Source organism: Lissotriton vulgaris, chromosome 2_1, assembly GCF_964263255.1.
Source record: "Lissotriton vulgaris chromosome 2_1, aLisVul1.2, whole genome shotgun sequence".
Lineage (NCBI taxonomy): Eukaryota > Metazoa > Chordata > Amphibia > Caudata > Salamandridae > Lissotriton > Lissotriton vulgaris.
Window position 1 is genome coordinate 402,657,992 of NC_141687.1, and position 20,060 is coordinate 402,678,051.

The 20,060-nt window shown below is 47.8% G+C and overlaps 1 protein-coding gene across 1 annotated transcript in view; it reads left to right on the top strand.

Annotated features, from left to right (window-relative positions):
- Positions 1-19,644, top strand: part of CARF (calcium responsive transcription factor) — a 367,392-nt gene extending 347,748 nt beyond the window's left edge. The window contains exon 15 of the mRNA XM_086955271.1: positions 16,821-19,644. Coding sequence (XP_086811397.1) covers positions 16,821-16,903 — 83 coding nt within the window. The 3' untranslated portion in view covers positions 16,904-19,644. The remainder of the gene's footprint in view (positions 1-16,820) is intronic.
- The last annotated feature ends 416 nt before the right edge of the window (positions 19,645-20,060 follow it).

The following is a 20,060-nucleotide window of genomic DNA, read 5'->3' on the forward strand; positions in this document are numbered from 1 at the left end:
TGCTGGCTAAGGACTGCTCGCGGATGCGAACCCCCAAGTTCCCCACACAGCTATTTTCCTCTAGCACTTCCAAGACGGCAGGGGTGGCCATTTTGTTTTCTAGAAGGTTCGGGGGCGAGGTGGTGAGCAAGGTGGCGGAGCAGAAAGGAAGACTCCTGGTATATAGAATCAAGGTGGGGGGCTTAGCACTGACTGTAGGCTCCGTTTACTGCCCTAATGATCATCAGGACCCATTCTTACACAGGGCCTTGGACGACGTTGCATTCACCTCTGATAGGCACATAGTGTTGGGGGGTGACTTGAATCTGGTTTTTGACGCGGCGCTGGATAGGTCTGTGCAGCGGCGCCAGCAGTTGGGTGAGCTTTCGGGCTCGATTCGAACTCGACTTGCGGAGCTGGACCTGCATGACATGTGGCGCTGCCTCCACCCCACCACCCGCGCATACTCTTATTTCTCACACGCCCATAGATCTTATGCACGCTTAGACCACCTCCTAGTGTCGGGCCCGCTGCTTCTTTTGGCTTCGAATGCGGACATGGGGGTCCTTTCTCTTTCTGATCACGCCCCAGTTGAGGGCACTTTCACTCTTCCGCCGGTGGCTCGGTCGAGGGGGGTTTGGAGGCTCCGAGATACGCTTTTGCATAGGCGGTCGGTGGTGGATCAGATCAGGGCGGCCATTTTGGCTTTTCAGACCGTGAACGACAATGGGGACACTTCCCGTGCGACACAATGGGCGGCCCTAAAGGCCGTGCTCCGAGGCGAATTTATCGCGCTTTCCGCTGCCGAGAATAGGGACCGGCAACTTAAGAGAGATGAGCTCACCCAGCAGATGAGGGAGCTGGAACAGGTTCATCACAGGACAGGGGCCCCCAGGGTGTGGAGGCAGCTGAAGGCGGCGCGGAAGCTCCTGGCAGCCCTAGACACGGATCGGGCGGAGTACGCAGTGCTCCGCCTGAAGCACAAATATTACACAGGGGGCGATCGGTGTGGGCGGCTCCTGGCTAACAAACTCAGGGTGCAGCACCAGCAGCACCGTGTGAGGGAACTGCTGGACCCGGCCGGAGGCAGAGTCACGACCGATGAACACATAGCGGATGTCTTCCGCGGCTTTTATGCGGACCTCTACTCCGGGGAGCCCCCTTCGGCCCAGGCTGAGGGGGACTACCTGGACTCGGTTCCGCTTCCGTCGCTGACTCAAGATCAGGCTCAGTATCTGGAGCGTGACATACGCATTGAGGAGGTGGTTACGGCGATATCCCGGCTCAAACTGGGCAAGGCCCCGGGTCCGGACGGCTTCATCCCGCTGTTTTACAAAACCTTCTGTCAGGAGCTGGCGCCTCTGCTGACTCGCCTTTTTAACTCCTTCGCAGAGCCGGGAGCCATCCCCTCCGAATTTCTCCAGGCCACGGTCTCAGTGATCCCTAAGCCGGGCAAGGACAGGTCCGCCTGTGGGTCCTATCGTCCCATTTCGCTGCTGAACACCGATTTGAAGGTGTTCACCAGTATCTTAGCGGCACGCTTGGCGTTGCATCTCCCCGGCATGGTTGACTCGGACCAAGCCGGCTTCGTGCCCGGTAGGCAAACGGTAGATAATACGAAGAGGGTGACGCACATTCTCGAGAAGGCTTCTAGGATCCCTGGAGAGAGGATGCTCCTGTCCATTGACGCGGAGAAAGCTTTTGACAGGGTGCACTGGCCCTACCTTGAGAAAGTCCTGAGCAAATTCGGGATAGGGGAGAAGTTTCGTCACCTGATCTCTGGCTGCTGCCGGTTCCCATCTGCGGTGGTCCGGGTGGGCGGCGGCGGCTCCCGGCCCTTCCCCATTGGGCGGGGCGCGAGGCGGGGGTGCCCGCTCTCCCCTTTGCTCTTTGCCTTGTACATGGAGCCATTTGCCCAGAGGGTTAGGCAGAACCCTGACATTATCGGTGTCCAGATGGGCGGGTTTCGCCACGCGATTAGCCTGTACGCGGACGATGTCATTCTGACGTTGGATGACCCGCGGAGATCGCTACCGGCCTGTGTGGAGGAACTGAACTTATTCGCTGATGTGGCGGGCTTTAAGGTGAACATGGGTAAGTCGGCCGCCCTGGACATCTCGCTATCTGCTGCCACTAGAGTGGAACTGCAGAGGCTTTACCCTCTGAGCTGGTCCAAGGACCAGATCCCGTATTTGGGGATCCTGCTGGCGCCCTCCCTCCCGGAGATGGTTAAGGCCAATTACGCGGCTCTAGGCACTAAAATCAAGGAGGAATTGGGCCGGTGGGATAGGGGCACGCTGTCGCTACTGGGTAGGGTGGCCGCAGTGAAGATGACCCTTCTGCCTCAGGTGCTTTACCTCTTCAGAGCATTACCGCTCCACCCTCCTGCGGGGTGGCTCGCGGAGACTCAGACTGCCATTTCGCGTTTCGTGTGGCAGGGCCGTAGGCCGAGGATCAAGAGGGGCATCGCTATGCTCTCGCCGGAATCTGGAGGGCTGGGGATACCGGATTTACGGAAATATTTTCAGGCCGCTCAGCTCCGATACCTCGTGGAATGGAGCCGGTGGGAATCTGATAAACACTGGTTGTTCCAAGATCAGGCGGTGGCGGGTAGGACGCTGCAGGAAGTACCATTCCTGAGGCGAGCCCATCGACCCCCCAATCTTTACGCGTCTTTGGTGACGCGGGTCCCGCTCCAGACGTGGGACTCGGTGGCTGCCAGATGCGAGTTGACTACCTTCCCCTCTCCCTTCACGCCGCTCATTGGCAACCCGGACTTCGGCCCGGGGCTGGAACAGGGAGCCTATGAACGCTGGCGGGTGGCCCGCTGCTGCACTCTGTACCACTTGTACTCCCCCGAGGGAGTTGTCTCCTTCCAGGACTTGCAGAGGGATTATGGCCTCCCTGAGACGGAACGCATGCGATACATGCAGGCGCGCCACTGGGCATTACAACCCCAAGTGCGCGACGCGGCGCACAGGGAAATCACGGAGTATGAGCGTTGGTTAATTACTCGCACGTCGGACGCCAAACTGATCTCGGACCTGTATAGAATGCTGCAGCCCCCCTCATTTCACATTCACAACCCTGGTCGGGAACGATGGGAGCGAGAGCTTGGGCGCGAGCTGAGTCATAAAGAATGGGACAACATCTCCTACCGCGCGCGCCACTCGGCCTACCACACGGGTCTTACGGAGACCTTTACTAAAATCTCGACCTACTGGTACCGCACTCCGGAGAAACTGCACGAGATGGATAGGGCGATACCAGGGACGTGCTGGCGCAACTGTGGCAACACTGGTACACTGACACACATACTGTGGGATTGCCCCCTGCTGGCTCCGTACTGGGAAGAGGTCCTGAGCGAGGTTGACAAATGCTTTGGGATAGAACTGCCTAGGTTCCCGGCCTATGTCCTGTTGGGGTTGCCGAATGGGTTGATGTATCCCCTTAGGTCCAAGAGGGGTAGACAGATCGCAATTGCGCTGGGGTCAGCGGTGCAGAATATTCTCATACACTGGCGCACCACAACACTTCCCTCTGTAGTTGGTTGGCTGCACAGATTGTGGCATGTTCTTGGAATGGAAAAGATGTCCTTAGTGGCCCTGGGGGTTACTGATACCTTTGAGGAATTGTGGGAGCCCTTTCACAGCCTGTTATGTTCTGAGTTTCGAGAGATTACCTGCCCTAGATATCTGCGGTTGTTGAGGCTGACGCCGCCGCCGGACCCGCCTGCCTGAGTGGGTGGGGTTGGTGTTGCATAGTATTGATTCATGGAGAGTTCACAGTGGCGGGGACTGTAGATGCTGGCACAGTACAGGGGGTGGGTCGGGGTATGGTAGTTGGGGGTTCAGTTTGGTTGGGTAGGTTTTTTGGAGCGGGGTTGTTTCTCCTCCCTTCACCCCCCCCCCCTTTTTTTTTTTTTTTTTTTTTCCTTTTTCCTTCCCCATGCGTTCTTTCTTTTGTTCCTTCCCTCCTGATTTTTTTTCCTCTCCTCATCCCTCCCCTCCCCTCCCCCTCCCCCCCCCCCCCTCCCCTTGTCGTTTGTCCGTGCCCACAGGTGCTGAAGCTATGCTCCCGAGTCGGACGGAGCCTCTTACAAAATTGTAACTGTATTATTGTATTGGCTGTATGATGCGCACTGGTGCGCGGATCTTGTGGGTCACCTGTTTTTCACCCCTCTGTGTCCGATCCCACCCTGCTTCAATAAAATACTTTAAACCTAAATACTTTATGGGTTTAAAATATGCTCAAATCCGGCAGTGGAACGTGACTGCTGTGTCAACAATCTTAATCGCTCTGTTTTTTCTCTTTATAACACTCTGAATTTTCCTGGGTGCAACTTCTCCGTTAGGGCGGAAAAATCATGAAATGCAAATGTGGTTGGGGAAATGCACACCTTCTTTTTCAAACTTTACTTTTACTCGTATCACATTTTTTCTAAGATCTATGGTAATCATTGTCGGCGTGCTAACTCCTGGCGCTCCACCCGATTGCGTCGCAATTAAGTCAAAAACACAAAAAGAACAACATTCTGTCCTCTTAGCTGCACAACCTATTGTAATGAATTTAATGCATCAAATTCGTAATCAGTTAATCTTTAGTCCAATGTTTATCCTCTTTTTCATCTTCATCTTTTTACTCCGTTTAGTTTTTCAATCCATTCTATCCATTTTCATAAAAGTTCCACTCTTCAAAAAACACAGGAGTCATCATTTCCTCATGCCACGTTTTAATTCGAGATACCCAATGCATTTCGGGAATAATCCCTTCTTCGGGGGTTTCTACAGTATAAAAAAATTAAACTACATCAGTTCACAGTGAGCATAATTTGACAAACTACTTCATGCGTATTGGTGAGCATTATTTACAAACGTTATTTGTATCACGCGCTGACTGTCTACTGTTCCCTTATTCTGATTTTCAACATAAATGCTATACATGGCTGATACCATCATTGACGTGCACATAGAGCAGACTATTCAGTCCTCAACGTTTCCCAATTTCTATCTTAAGGGTGACCTATACGTATTAAAAAGGAAGGTTTAGGCCTGGGAAAAGGTTTAATTTGCCAGGTAAAACTAACAGTTTAAAACTGCACACACTGGCTTCAAAGTCAGGCCTGTAGAACTATATTGCACTGCTACTTTAGTGGGTGGCACAATGAATGTTGCAGCCACTTGTAGCGTTTAATTTACAGGCACTTGGCACACATAGTACCATATACTAGGGAAGTATAAGTAAATTAAAGGTGTTAATTAGATGTATGCCAGTGTTAACATGTTTATAAGGAGAGCACAAGCTCTTCACCACTGGTTAGCTGTAAAGTGTGCAGAGACCTCAAGCCAACACAAATGGGTTCAGCAAAAATAGGGCATGAAAGGCAAAAGATGGTCATTTCCAACACTGTTTTTCCTGAGGATTTTTAAGAAAGACTTCACATTTAGTTTTGCTAATAGTGGCAGGGGCTGTTTATCCTTTCCCAGCTTGGAAGCAGGCGAGAGGTACCGACCGAGAGAGCGGGGCCTCCTTTTCCCGAGCGGGTGCCGGGTGAGGTGAGGCAACTTCCCACATAAAGCTGGGAAAGGATAAATTATTCATTTTTCCTCCAGACTACATTGGGGATCCAAGTTCCTGGTAGGATTATTTATGACTTGATACTTTTCTTGTTTTTCACATTACACTAGTTGTTCACTGACATTTGCAGTGTATAATACATCACGGTCCTGAAGAAAGCTGGATATAATTTGTCCGCCAAGCTGAAACATGTTGACCACTCTGCACTACGCCTTCACATAGTCATATTTTCACACTATGGGGCGTTATTTTAACATTAGCACTGTAATAGTGCCCATTAAACATATTTTCTGTTACAGTAGTTAATTTTAGAATACACCCTTTTCACTTGGCACACCATCACCACCTAAAGATACATTGTGGCTAGAAGGTCACCTGTAATCCATCTCTACACCATCACCTGATGGGCTGGGTAAGATTTGGATTCACCATCCGTATCCCACGTGACGATACTCCGCCATAATGGTGGTCTGATGGGAGTATTTCAGCCACATGTAATCTTTGGTGTTTTCCATGACTCAGTTTAGCTCTTAGATTAAGTGCAACACATAGTCTGACTTTATATCTCCTGTATTTTTCTGAATAGCCCATTGCGCCTTTACCACTAGAGTCTTCATAAGTGTATGCCAAGGTCATCTGATCCACCCCAGGACCACAAACAGAGCACAAGCCTTGTCCTGTCATATCTTGTGCAACACTCTGGCAATAATCAGAATCGATGGCAATGCATATAGCAATTCCCCCATCTATCTGAATGACATGCATCCATCCTCCATGCTTCTCCACATGGAATATTTTTGCTGAAGCGTGGAAGGAGAACATTGTCCTTGTCTGCAAAAAGTTCCATAGTCTGACACCCAAACTTCCTGTGCAACAATTGAAACACCTCTCCTTAAATAAAATCATACTTATTGGGAGAAAACCCTGCTCAGATGGTCTGCAGCCTAGTTCTCCCTCCCTGGGAGATACACTGCCCTCAGGGACAACAGATGGCTCTCTGCCCATGACATTGTCTCCAGAGTCAGAAGCCAAAGAGACTACTCCCTGCAACCCCCTGATGGTTTAAATACCCCTTCACCACCTTATTGTCGGTTCGGACCTGAACATGGTGACCCTGAGGCATGACATAGACTTCAGACCGGCCAACTGGACTGTCTTCTGTTCACTGTAGTTTGAGGATCCACCAGCGTGCAGATTAGCCCACTCCCCTTGTAGAGACCACCAAGAGTGTAAGGTTGCCCCCATCCCACCTTTTTGGCTTTCATAGTAACCACCCGAGATGGAGTCACATGAAATGGAAGTCCCCCAGCCAGATTGTTATCATCCTGTTCCCTTCAGAAGCGGCCGCTCCCCTCACCTCCTCTCCTGGTATCGTGCAATACTGCTGATTTGTGCCTCGCAATTGTTAATATTTTAATATCAAGCTGTGCTGCGCTCTGTAACGCTTCTGTGCCTTGCAATTAATTACGCTTGTGCTTTTATCGTGGTGCGCTTCAAAATTTGCTTGGTGTAGTGCTTGGTGTATTTGCTTGGTGTAGCGCTTTACCACTGCTGGCCTGAAATAATATTTCTCCCAAAGCGCTCCATTATTGATATAGCTCTTGTTCTTGGGGACCCTTCGCAGTATTTGTTTTCATTACTGCCATTTTGTTTTGTTTCTTGGGCCGTCCCAGACCCTCCCTGCACCTCGCTCCCGCCTCCCAGCTGACCCTCCCACGCTCCGCCCCCCTCCACTCTCCATTTTAGACAGATGGACCTACGTGCAGCGTCCACGCGCAGCGGTCGCGCCGAAGGTGCGCCAAAGTTAAGCCCGTCTACGCCCGTCCGCGCCTGTACCGTACCCAGCGCCAGACCCCCTGGTCCCCGCAACACCCACTCCTCCCGCATTACTTACGACGCCGCTACCCTCTCAGCATTTAACCCCGGCCGACTCCTCAACTGCGTCCAAGCCGCCCCAGGACACACCCATAGACCATTCACCTGCAATTCCTGCAAGTTTGACTGCATAAGGACCATCACCAAATCCACCAACAACAAACAGAATCCCAACTCCAACCACCTGAAATGTATCCTTCTCAACACCCGCTCAGTCCACAGTCACGCCGTTCAACTTTAGAATCTACTCGACACTACCTCACCGGACGTCGCCTTCCTCACAGAAACCTGGATGAACGCCTCATCTACACCCGACAACGCCATAGCCATCCCTGACGGCTACAAGATTATCCGGAAGGACCGCACCAACCAAACAGGAGGAGGCATTGCCATTGTTCATAAGAACACCATTCGCATTTCGACCAGTTCCGATGACAACCTCGCAACCGCCGAACACCTCCACTTCCAGATCCACATTGACCCCAAGACCACACTCAGAGGAACCCTCATCTACAGACCACCTGGACCCCGCACACAATTTTGCGAAGACATCACTGACTTCATCAGTCCACACGCCCTCCCCTCCGAGAACTACATTCTACTTGGCGACCTCAATTTCCACCTGGAAAAGAACAACGACAACAACAGTACCACCCTTTTGGACAACCTCGCAAATCTTGGACTCAAACAACTTGTGAACACCCCCACCCACTATGCCAGACATACGCTCGACCCAATCTTCACATCCAGCAAATACATCTCCTTCAACCACACCACAGCTCTCCATTGGACAGACCACAGCTGCGTACACTACAACTACAAAAAGACTACGACCCACAACCACCCACAACAAATTTCCCGCAGAAACTGGAACAAAATCACCACCGACCAGCTTTTCACATCGCTCCACCAATACCCTCCTGCCTACTCATCAGACCCAATCTGCCACCAACCTTGCACAATAGATCACCCGCAGCGCTGACGAATTAGCACCACTGAAAAACAACCCTACCAAACTAGACCACAAGAAAGCCCCCTGGTTCAACGATGAACTTAAAAAATCCAAGAAGACATGCTGCACCCTCGAGAAAGCCTGGAAAAGAAACCCATCCACCGAAACCTAGACACTTTCAAGAACGCCACCCGTAAACACCATCAACTAATACGTTCCACTAAGAAAACAGCATTCAAAGATCGTCTCGACAACAACGCCCACAGCAGTAAGGAACTGTTCAACATAGTAAAAGAATTCACCAACCCCTCAGCCGGCACCAATGACATCACTCCCTCCCAGCACCTCTGCGACTCCCTAGCCTTATTCTTCCACAACAAAATCGCCGACATACACAACAGCTTCGCAATCCAGTCCAGAGACCAATACACCTCACCTACTCCCGAACTAAATCCCCCTCCCACCAACCTCTGCTCCTGGAAACCAGTCACCACTGAAGACACCATCCGCCTGATGAACTCCATCCACTCAGGATCGCCAACCGACCCATGTCCCCACCACATCTTCAACAAAGCAGACTCCATCATCGCTTCCCACCTTCGCGACATCATCAATTGTTCCTTCAACTCCGCTACCTTCCCAGAAAGCTGGAAACACGCCGAACTCAGCACCCTCTTGAAGAAACCCACAGCAGACCCCACTGAACTTAAAAACTACCGACCTATCTCGCTCCTCCCATTCCCTGCCAAAGTCATCGAGAAAGCTGTCAACAGTCAACTCGCCGCCTTCCTCGAATCCACCAAATCCCTCGACATATCGCAATCCGGATTCCGAGTCAAACACAGCACCGAGACCGCCCTCATCGCAGCAACAGACGACATCCAAAAACTTTTGGACAATGGAGAAACAGTTGCCCTCATTCTACTTGACCTCTCCGCAGCTTTCGACACAGTCTGTCATAGCACCCTTATACACCGCCTCAGCAACGTTGGAATTCAAGGAAAAGCACTGGACTGGATTATTTCATTCCTCGCCGGAAGAACCCAAAGAGTCCACCTCCCCCCTTTCAGATCAGAGCCACGAAGTCATCTGCGGCGTACCACAAGGCTCATCACTTAGTCCCACACTCTTCAAAGTATATATGAGCCCCCTCGCATCCATCGTTCGCAAACACAACCTCAACATCATCTCCTACGCAGACGACACCCAGCTGATCCTCTCCCTCACCAAAGACTCAAACACCGCCAAAACCAATCTACACGAAGGGATGAAAGAAGTGGCAATATGGATGAGGGACAGTCGCCTTAAACTGAACTCGGACAAAACGGAAGTCCTCATATTAGGATCTTCCCCCTCCGCTTGGGATGACTCATGGTGGCCCCCGGCTCTGGGAATCGCCCCCAAACCTACGGACCACGCACGTAATCTAGGCTTCATCCTAGACTCCTCCCTATCGATGACCAGACAAGTCAACGCCGTCTCTTCCTCATGCTTCAACATTCTACGTATGCTCAGAAAAATCTTCCGATGGATCCCCACCGAAACAAGAAAGACAGTCACCCACGCACTGGTCACTTGCAGACTAGACTACGGTAACACCCTTTATGCCGGAACCACAACCAAATTACAGAAAAAGCTCCAACGTATCCAAAATGCCTCAGCCAGACTCATTCTAGACATACCCGCAGAGCTCACATCTCCAATCACCTGAAAGACCTCCACTGGCTCCCCGTCAGCAAAAGAATAACGTTCCGTCTCCTCACCCACGCACACAAAGCACTATACGATCTAGGACCAGAATGCCTCAACACACGCCTTTCCTTTTACACCCCCACCCGCAAACTCTGATCGTCCAACCAAGCCCTCGCCGCAATACCACACATCCACAGGTCCACCATGGGGAGAAGATCATTCTCCTACCTAGCGGCCAAAACCTGGAACTCCCTCCCTACCCATCTCCGCCTTACTCAAAACCACCTCTCCTTCAGAAAACAACTCAAAACCTGGATATTCGATAAATAATTCCCCACCTCCCTCAAACGCCTTGAGACCCTATGGGTGAGTAGTGCGCTCTATAAATGCCAAACATGAACTTGAACCACCACTCCAAGGAACCCCAGATATGCGGAGACACTCTCACTGGTAGATCGCAACTGTTGGAGCATGGGGAGCAATGGACTAGCAGATGGTTGATCAGGGGCTACATGTGCAAACGGGCCTATGGAAGAACATGATCACTGCCGCCATCAACCCCTGCATTGCCAACCACAGGGACACAGAGCTGATCCCTGACAGAGCAGACTCCCCATCTCCTTCTTTATAATTTTTCTCCTTTGGACTGGAAGAAAGACCTGTACCGTGACCATGTCCAGGTGACCTCCAATGAGAATACCAGATCCTGTGTTGGGACTAGACAAGATTTCCTAATGTTGATGAGTAAACCGTGAACCTCTAGTATCCTTCACACCATCTGGATGTGGCTGGTTGCCTTAGAAAACGAAGAGGCAGCCAGTCATCTATATTTGGAAAAAACAGTATTCTGTCCTTATGAATTATCCCACCAAAGGCGCCAATACTTTCGCGAAAACCCATGGGGAAGAAGACAACCGAAAAGGGAGTATCTGGAATTGGTACAGCTTGGAGCCGACGCAGAAACTGAGAAACCTATGGGAAGATAGATGGATCTTACATGGGGATATGCATCCAATAGATCCAACAATGTCACCACCTCACCCTGATTCAGAAAGGGAAGAATCTCCTGTAAAGACAACATTTTGAACTTAACATGAGAAATAAAAGAATTGACCCTCTTTAAATCCAACACTGACCTGAAATCTTTTGACGCTTTCCTTTCCATGAACAGAATGGAATATACTCCTTGACACTTCTGATTGTGAGGAACCAGTTTTATCACACCTTTTGAAATCAGGTCTTGAATAGCAGTCATCAGAGGAACTCACTTCACAGGATTGGATGGAAGAGGGGTGTATACAAAACCTCTGGGGTGGAGAATCGAAAACTATAAAGTAGCCTTCCTTGAAGATCCACTTGTCGGTGATTGAGACCCTTTCCAGTTCTTCAGAAACGTTGACAATCTACCAACAGGAACCTCTATGCTGGAGCTGTGCAGATGGGCAGTATTTTGTCTGCTGGCGTGCCCCACCATCTGACTGCTGAGACCGGGATTTATCCCTGAAACTGACACCCTTGCCAAGTCCCCTTCCCCTAAAGGCCTGGTTGCCACAAAAAAACGTTGACCAACAGCCCTTTTGCCATCAAAGAACCTATCCCTTGATGACCTAGCCACGCCAATAGTTTCCTGTCCTCAACTGACGTATTCAAGATTTCCTCCGATAGTGCTCCAAAGAATTTTACCCCGAAAATTGAATTTTAGCTTCATCTGCCGTCCAGTTCGTCAACCAGACCTGTCCCCTGGCCTGAATAGCAGCGCCTGCCAATGCCCAGCTACCCTCAAGGTATCAAACTAAATCTACAACAACATCCTTGTCTACTGCTCAATCATTGCAAAGATTGATGTAATATTCACCTCTTGCTCCATCAGCTCTGCCAGACTCTGATAGTCCTTCAACAGTGACTGAAAAGTGTACAACAGATATGCAGAAGCTCGAACTGAGAAATTGGCGGCAGCAGAAGGCATCTTAACTGTTGTCTCCACCCTTTTGTCCACAGTATGCAATGGGGAAGCATCTTCAGATATAATAGCCCCTTTGGACGACACTGCTTCCATTAATGTATCCACCTTTACTGACAGGAGGAAATTTGAGCAAACTCATGAATAGCATATCTCTGTGTCAGATGTCGTGGAAAGGTGGTCTTATCAATGTCCTGCCATTCATTCACCATCACCTTCTTAACAGAAGAGTGCATCAGTGGGGACTCAGGCTCCCTGGTATTGCGTGAAGAAATCATCTGTTTCTTCTGACATTTGAGGCAATGTAAAAGCCATATCATCCATGATATTCAGCAGGACCACGTTTGATTCCTGCCTCTGCACATATCAGCCTCTTAGATCATCCTCCTCCCCATCATCATCTGTACTTGTACAAGGTTGCATGTGCTGCCCTTTAGAGGAGGATGGTCCCTCGCTCTCCTTAAATGCTTCAGCCACTGCAGCCTGATTTTACAGCCGGATGGCCTGCAGTGAGGGGGACTCAGCTTAGGTCTACCCCTCGCTGCTAGAGCCTTCTTCCTCCTGCCCACCGTCAGAATTCTCCATAATTCTGCTGGCAAAACCTCTGAGAAATCCACTTCCTGGTTGCCAGTTCATATAGTCACCAAGTAACAAGGGTGCTGAGAATCTCGGTGGCTTCCTAGTTGCCCAGCAACATTCAACTAGACAGACTGCACCTGCACGCTGATTTCCTGATTGCCATGCCGCTACTTAAAACCTCGCTGCTCCCTTCTGCATTTTAAACTCTTCCAGCTATGCTTGGAATGTATGCCTGTAGCACCGCAGCTCTCGTTGCAGGCGCACAATGGCTGTGCGGCTCATTCTGCAGCACCTGCATCAAGGCGCTCAGTCTATTTTAAGGACGGTGATGTCTACTGGCAAATCTCACCCCCCAAAAATAATCTTTTTAGCCCGTGGCACTATTCACTACTCATGGTGCTGCCCCTCACCTCCAGCGGTTCTGCCGCTTTTCTTCCGCTGTTTCAGGGACTATTGCCTGAGGCAGAAGCTGCCCTCGGGCCATGCTGCTGGACCGCTCTCCACAGAGTCCGCTGCCACTACTCCCGGGGCCATGCTGAGATCAGCTCAGCGTCTTACAGTCTTCAAGCACACTACAGCAGAGCCTCAGAAAGCTGGTGAGAATCTGCTATCGCAGGGCTTCACAGTCCTTGTTAACAGCATACCAAAATTATTCCTGACATATGAAAAAATGAGACAGCTATTCTGGACCTCCAACTGGGTATTAGGGCCCGCAAAAGCATGACCTCACTTCACTTACCTGAAATTTGCTTGAGGATTCTGCGAAACAGAACGATTAATCAGATCTGGCCAACTTGCTTGGGCACCCCCCCAGTCCCCAGAGATGCCATCAAGAGCCTGGGAGTCTGGCTGGACAAGTCCCTGACGTTTAATCATCAGGCCGCTGTATTATCTGCCACCTGTTTTGGCCTCATCAGAGTGTTGAAGAAGATTCTCCCATTACTACCGTTTGAGGCCAGACAAATCGTGGTCCAGGGACTGATACTTGCCAGGCTGGACTTTGGAAATGCGTTCTACCTTGGGACCCCTGACTCCACACTTACAAAGTTGCAGGTAATTCAGAACTGTGCGGCCCGAACCCTGCTCCAGCTTCCCCGCAGGACCTCTGCGAAGGCCGGACTGAAAAAATTACACTGGCTCCTGGTGAAAGACAGGATCAGTTTCAAATCCCTTTGTGTTGCCCACCAATCCTTTTGGGAAACTGGGCCACTGATTAGTCTCCCCCTATTCACCCCCTATCTTCCCAGCAGACAACTTCGATCCACCAATGCCTTACTAGCTGTAGTGCCAAAGGTCAAAAGATCTAGATCAGGAGGTCGCTCCTTCTCCTTGAACGCGGCCAAAATATGGAACAGTCTACCATTTCACCTTAGGTCCAACTCTGACCTCACCTCTTTTAGGAAAAATTTAAAAACTTTCCTGTTCAATAAATAAGTTGCTTCTCCTGCACTCAGCCCTATGGGCAACACCTGTTAGTTTTCAGCGCTGGGACGCCTCCGGGCAGCTATTTCGCGCTTTATAAAACCCATTTTCATTTAATTTCATTCATTTAAAAAAACAGGAAGTGGGGTGAGTAGAGCCCGCTTTTATGGTACGGGTCAGAGGTAAAGGAGGTCGGCCATATTGGCTAATTATGCTTGGAGGGTTCTGTCAGGGAGCTGACGCACACTATGTGATTATTTGTAAAGCGCAAACAATTACCCAAAGGTGTCAAGGCGCTGGGGGCCGTCGGGAAGATTAAGCGAGCTATTGCCCAGAGTCACATGGTGCTGGGCAGACCCCTACCGCCGGACCCGGGGATCGAATCGTGATCCCCAGCGGCAGTCGCCCTGGCCGCTGCGCCACACCTCTGTCACTAAAAGATGGAACCATTTCACTCACAACAAATATTGAAATGAAACCAGCAAAGAAAACACAGTGAAAGGTAATGAGAATACACTCACATACACCATCTCCCTTTCTAACGATACAAACACTCACACTACCACACCACAACACCTCAAACCAAAACCTGATACCAAAAACATGCCAGCTGGCCAGGCAAACTTGAAAGAAGTACAAAGGGTACCGACCACAGGGCGAGGTAGTAAACCATCCAAAGAACAGCAGCAAAAAACTTAAGTAAATTAGTGAGGAACACCACACAAACCATTTGACATCAAAACTGCTCATCACCCAAACCCATAGCAAGGGTGGACAGTGTGGAAACCACTCCACACCAATCATGAAATAACTACACCGCTCTACACTAAAGTTGAAACAGCACTTCATGTATATTAAAGAGGTTCTTTTTTTCACGCTACAACTGACTCTCTCACTCACCAACATGCCACTGCCACCTCACACACCAACATTCCAACACTACTGTCACACTGGCTGAGCAGCGGGTATAACAATGTCAAAGGTGTTTCATGAGAAAGGTAGTATTCAGAAGGTGCTGACATCAAGTGTATTTGCATGAGTTTGAAAGGATGTGACTAGGAAAAGGAGAATGACGCTGTAGTGTAGAAAGAGGGGTTGAGGTAATTCACATTTACATTTAATCTTACTGGGATTACCCTTTGTAATGTAACTGATCCTAAACTCCTTGTATTTGCCTTTACACACGAAGAGCTAGAACACACTAGAACATACTACACCAAGGAATACAAGATGGATGTTAGGACTTGAAGGGTATAATGAGTTTTTTGCCTTATCCTTGTATGAGGAATGTAGATTTGGATTGCCTCTTGAGATTGCCATGTTGAGAAATGAAGAGAGTGCAAGAGAGTGCAAGTATGTTGGAGCAGTAGTTTTGGCATTAGAGGCTAAGAGTGGGGAAAATTTGGTAAAAAACATTAAAGTGTTGGGGTTTTGTAAAGGAAAAGTGGTAATAGGTTGGCGTAAGTAAGTGGTTAGATCATTGGAGTTGAGTACGTTTTGGGAAGTAAAAGATGAGCTGTATCTGTTGAGAAGTGTTGTGAACAGAAGTTGGGAGTTAAGTAGAGAGATAGACTGACTGATTCAGCCAATGAGGCGCATTTGCTGAGGAATCTTACCTGGAGTAGCGTCAGAGAATGATATTGGTTGTTGGGTTTAGATAGAACAAAAGGTTAAGAATTGTATTAGTGGTGCAGCATTGGCAAGGTTAAAGTAGTTTGGAGAGCTCCTCTGTGCCACTTGAAGTTCAAGACAGGCCCAGGGTCAGAGTATCTCTGGTGGATCAATTGAAGTGTGATGGAAGATATGTTATCATCACTGTGGATTACTACTCGAAATGAATTGTTGAAAGGAAGATTTCTATATGCAATGTCAATCAAGCATTGCAACACAGCCGTATATTGCCATAGGAAAGATGGCATACTAGTGCACATGAATTTAATGATAAAAACAATTCCTAAACTAGCTACATTGACTGGAATTCCAGGAAGAAGTGTGATCCAAGAAGCCATTTTGTCCTATAATGACCCCGCCAATTCTGTAATGGCCGTTTCTCCATTTGCTTTGTATATGAGGAGAGTTTCTGGAATTAAGTTGACACTTTTATGATTGTTTGAAGTCAGTTGGTTGAGGTGAATCATAGTAAGAAGTTAGGAACATTGGTGCAGTGTCAATAAATGTACAAGGAAAGGTATGATATTTAGTGTGGGATGAAACAGAGGTTATGGGAACTGGTAGATTTAGTCTGGCTAAAACCGCTTAGAAAAGGTAGTGGTTATGTTTCAAAATTTGTGGGATCTCATTCCATTTCGTGAATGGAGAAGAATGTGGTTTAGTTAGATAATGAGATAAATTGGAACATGAGGTTGTTGGTGAGGGAAGAGGAAGTGTGTGGTGCTCCAGGCAAGTCTCTGAGTGTATTGAGAAAAAATGAGGTAGAATTGCCAGGAATATACCTATATCTGTTTAGCTGAAAGATGTAAATAAAGGTTTAGAACCCTCATATGTGTCCTTAAAGGGAAGTTTGGATTATTATGGGGGAAATGTGGTAATTTATTTTCTATTTTATGTGGATCTGGGGCATTAAAGCATTCTGTGTAGAAGGTCAATGAGGCCACACAATGATATCTTGAGAGTACAGAAAGTATAGATCCACCTCTTCATGGAGCTTGGATACATGCAGAGATGCTTTCTCAACTGAACACAAAGAGACAAAATAAATTAATTGCAAATTGAAATAAAATTCCTCCTAGTTTTTCTAATCCTTTTTTTGTTTCAAATCCACAGTTGTCCAAAAGCCAGCCAACAGTACATGCCAAGACCAAGCCAAAACAGAATCCAGCAAGCAGCCAACAACCGAAACCCTTTAGGTGAACATTGTCACAGACTGGCCTAGGACTTGATCCTGCTGAAAAAGACAAAGGCTTCGAGGATTTGATCCTTGGATGATCTTGGATACCTTGATACCGAGGCTTTCACACTGATGATGGAACTGAAGTGATTTGAGTCTGGGTGCTGGAAGACTGCTGCTCCGACTGTATTGTACATGGCTCACTGCCCATGCTGTGTCTTGTATGAGACGACATATTTTCAAGACTGGTCATGTCCAGCAAAAATGTTGGCGTTGCTGCTGATATAGAAGAGGGGATACATGTGTATGAAATACTGACTATGCAGTGTGAAGCACTGACTTGTTTACTTTAAAACCAAGGTTATATAACAGTCAAAAATGCATACGAGAAGGCGGGTACGATCCAAGAAGAACAAATCTAGACACTGCACTAGAATGCACTTTGCTTAGACATTCAAGGTGGTAGCTGTTAATTTCGAATGGAAAAACCTAAAATGTCAGGATAAGTTTGTTGATGATCAATGGGAACATGCATGCCGAATGCACAGGGATAATGTGAAAACAGAAGGGTGGAACAATTTAAAGAGGAAATAAATTTAGAAGATGTTATAGTATGTCTGTTCCCCTTTATAAAATGCGTCAGTTGAACACTTGTGCCATGCTAAATCCCCTGTTACAATTCTCTGATAACTGGATGGAGAGGCTTGAAAACGGCATCACAGTCCTACTTGTATGTATTGGCTTGTGAGAAATGCGTTTTCCACTGTGCAAAGTATTGTCTCTGAAGCAACTTATTTAATTTCGATTTTTTGGGGGGCTGATCTTTCTTTTGGTCCTAAATAGTGTATCTTCCTTTTAATCGTGAGTCTCCAATTTCATAGAAGTAGCATGGCACTGTTGACCTTGGCTGGGCTGTAGTTGGTATCTGTGGAATCTTCACCCATTTACCTGTGGCAACCTCCACGGAGCAACTGCATGCTTAATGGAACCGAATAACATAGAGGTTTGAGGTCTGGTTTCTCATAACATTATTGACTTTATTACCTTCAGGAAATGCTACAATAATAAGAAAAACACCTTCCTCATAGAAAATTAGCGGTTTAGGCTGGTCTTCAAGCTGTGCACGCACATTACAATGATAAGAGCAACAGTACTGATACTGCACCAAGTTCAGTCAATGCAAAAAGGATCAGCATTATTGTGTATCGCAGTGGTCGTTCACATTTTACCAAGCTTTTTGAGAATGTTGATCAGACTGCAGCAAAATACCTTTTCAAAATCTCACGTTGCTTTGGTACACGTTGATCTTGATTTACGTCGACATTCTGTAGATCAGGTGATTTAGACTCATTTTCACAGCCCTCTTTTATGCTGCTGCTAACTTTTTCATGATTAGCTACTTACTGATTACTACTTGGCCTGCTGCTCTAGATGGTATATGTCAGTTCTCCAAGTTTCAGCCTAAACCAACTGCTTATTCAACTTTGAGCAGCGAATATTCCACATGTTTCACTGTTCATGATACTACTAGTCACAAGTCCTCACCCTCCTTATTTTCACCATGGACAATGCAACTTATTAGACTTTTAAGGATTCAGCATTGTGGTTTCACAGAAACTGTTTCCAGTCAATTTCTATTTATCCTTTTATTGGGAGAATCTGGATGGCAGAGAAGAGCACTCTTCCTACATGATGACATTCTCCTATGGAATTGTCCTATTTTAGGGGATGACAGGTTGATGCATGTTCAACGTGTGGGGGTACCACAGCAGTACCAATACAACTGGCTGTCCCTATCTGGCCACATATATTGATCCTCAGGGTCTATCGAGTTATTCACCCATCCTGCCTTTACATATATTTTGTGAAGGCTGAACAAACACTGGCAGCTGGGGCCCCTTATGCTGTACCACCGGAGTCCTCACTAGTATTCAAAAGTTGCCCACCCCAAATGTCCAGCAAAATGAGATGCAACAAAAACTCATATACATGTAGAGTTAAACATGAGACATTGCAAAGCACAATAAGACAAGTGTTTCCTTTGCTTGTGTCTCTCTTTTAATCATATTGTTCTTCAGAACACTCAGCCAACGCGTTTCGCCCAATTAAGGGCTTCCTCAGGGCAGAAATGTATAGGACTGTATTGTTGGCGAATCTGAAAAAAACAGCACTGCAAAAGAAAATCATCAGGAATGCCCTTTTTATACAACTTGAAATAAGTGATGTCAATATTGCAAAATAATCCAGTTAAAAAACTCCTTCCTAATTTCAAAAAGACCCAGCCCTTACCCTTTATGGTTTGTAAAAGAAAACATGCTGATGCCCAAAGCTGAGATCAGAAGCCAGCAGCCAGTGCAATTAAATGTTAGCGTTCAAATACCAAGAGTGGTAGTCTTAAATCCACTTTAAGCCTCTTAATACCACTCTTGCAGGTTCCTTCTTTCTCCCTTTGTGACTTTTTTTCCTGTCTTTCTCTTTGTTCGTCTTTCTGATTTGTGTATTTTCCTCTCTTGCTAAATATCTGATGTGAAATAATAAGTGACAGTGGCTCCCACCGGCATTCACCTGCTCAAATTAAGCATTGGTCCTCCCTTAGTCTGACACAACAAATTATCTCTGAGATGGTGGCTGAGAACAAATGGGTGACAAAAGGCTTACGTTTGAATGTGGAAGGCTTGAGAAAAGAGAAGGCCCAACTGACGCTTGCAAAATACTTAACGAGAGAGCAATGAAAGAAATAAAGTGCAATGTTTTACAAGTAAAGTGCATTATCTAGGTCTATCTGAGGCACATAATTGAGATCTGCGGCCTATTATCAGAGGGTCAAACCGATGTTATGTTTCCTACTGAGACATGGCTGGATGCTGACTCTGCGCCTGAAATTCTGGAGGCACTCCCTAGTGGCTATGGGATTATGAGAGTGGACAGACTGTCAGGAAGGGGAGGGGGCATCTCTACCATCCATAAGCATGATATTTGGTGCTCCCTTGTACCAGCTGACATAGCTGATGGTGAGGCTGGTTTCTTCACTATCAGGCTAGCCAATAAGTATGTTATGAAGGGGCTATTGATTTATAGACCCCGGGGACTACATTCGTGTTTCATACCCAGCCTTGTTGACTATCTCATTCAACCAGCTCTCCGGTACAAAAAGCTAAACTGGTCAACACGCTTAA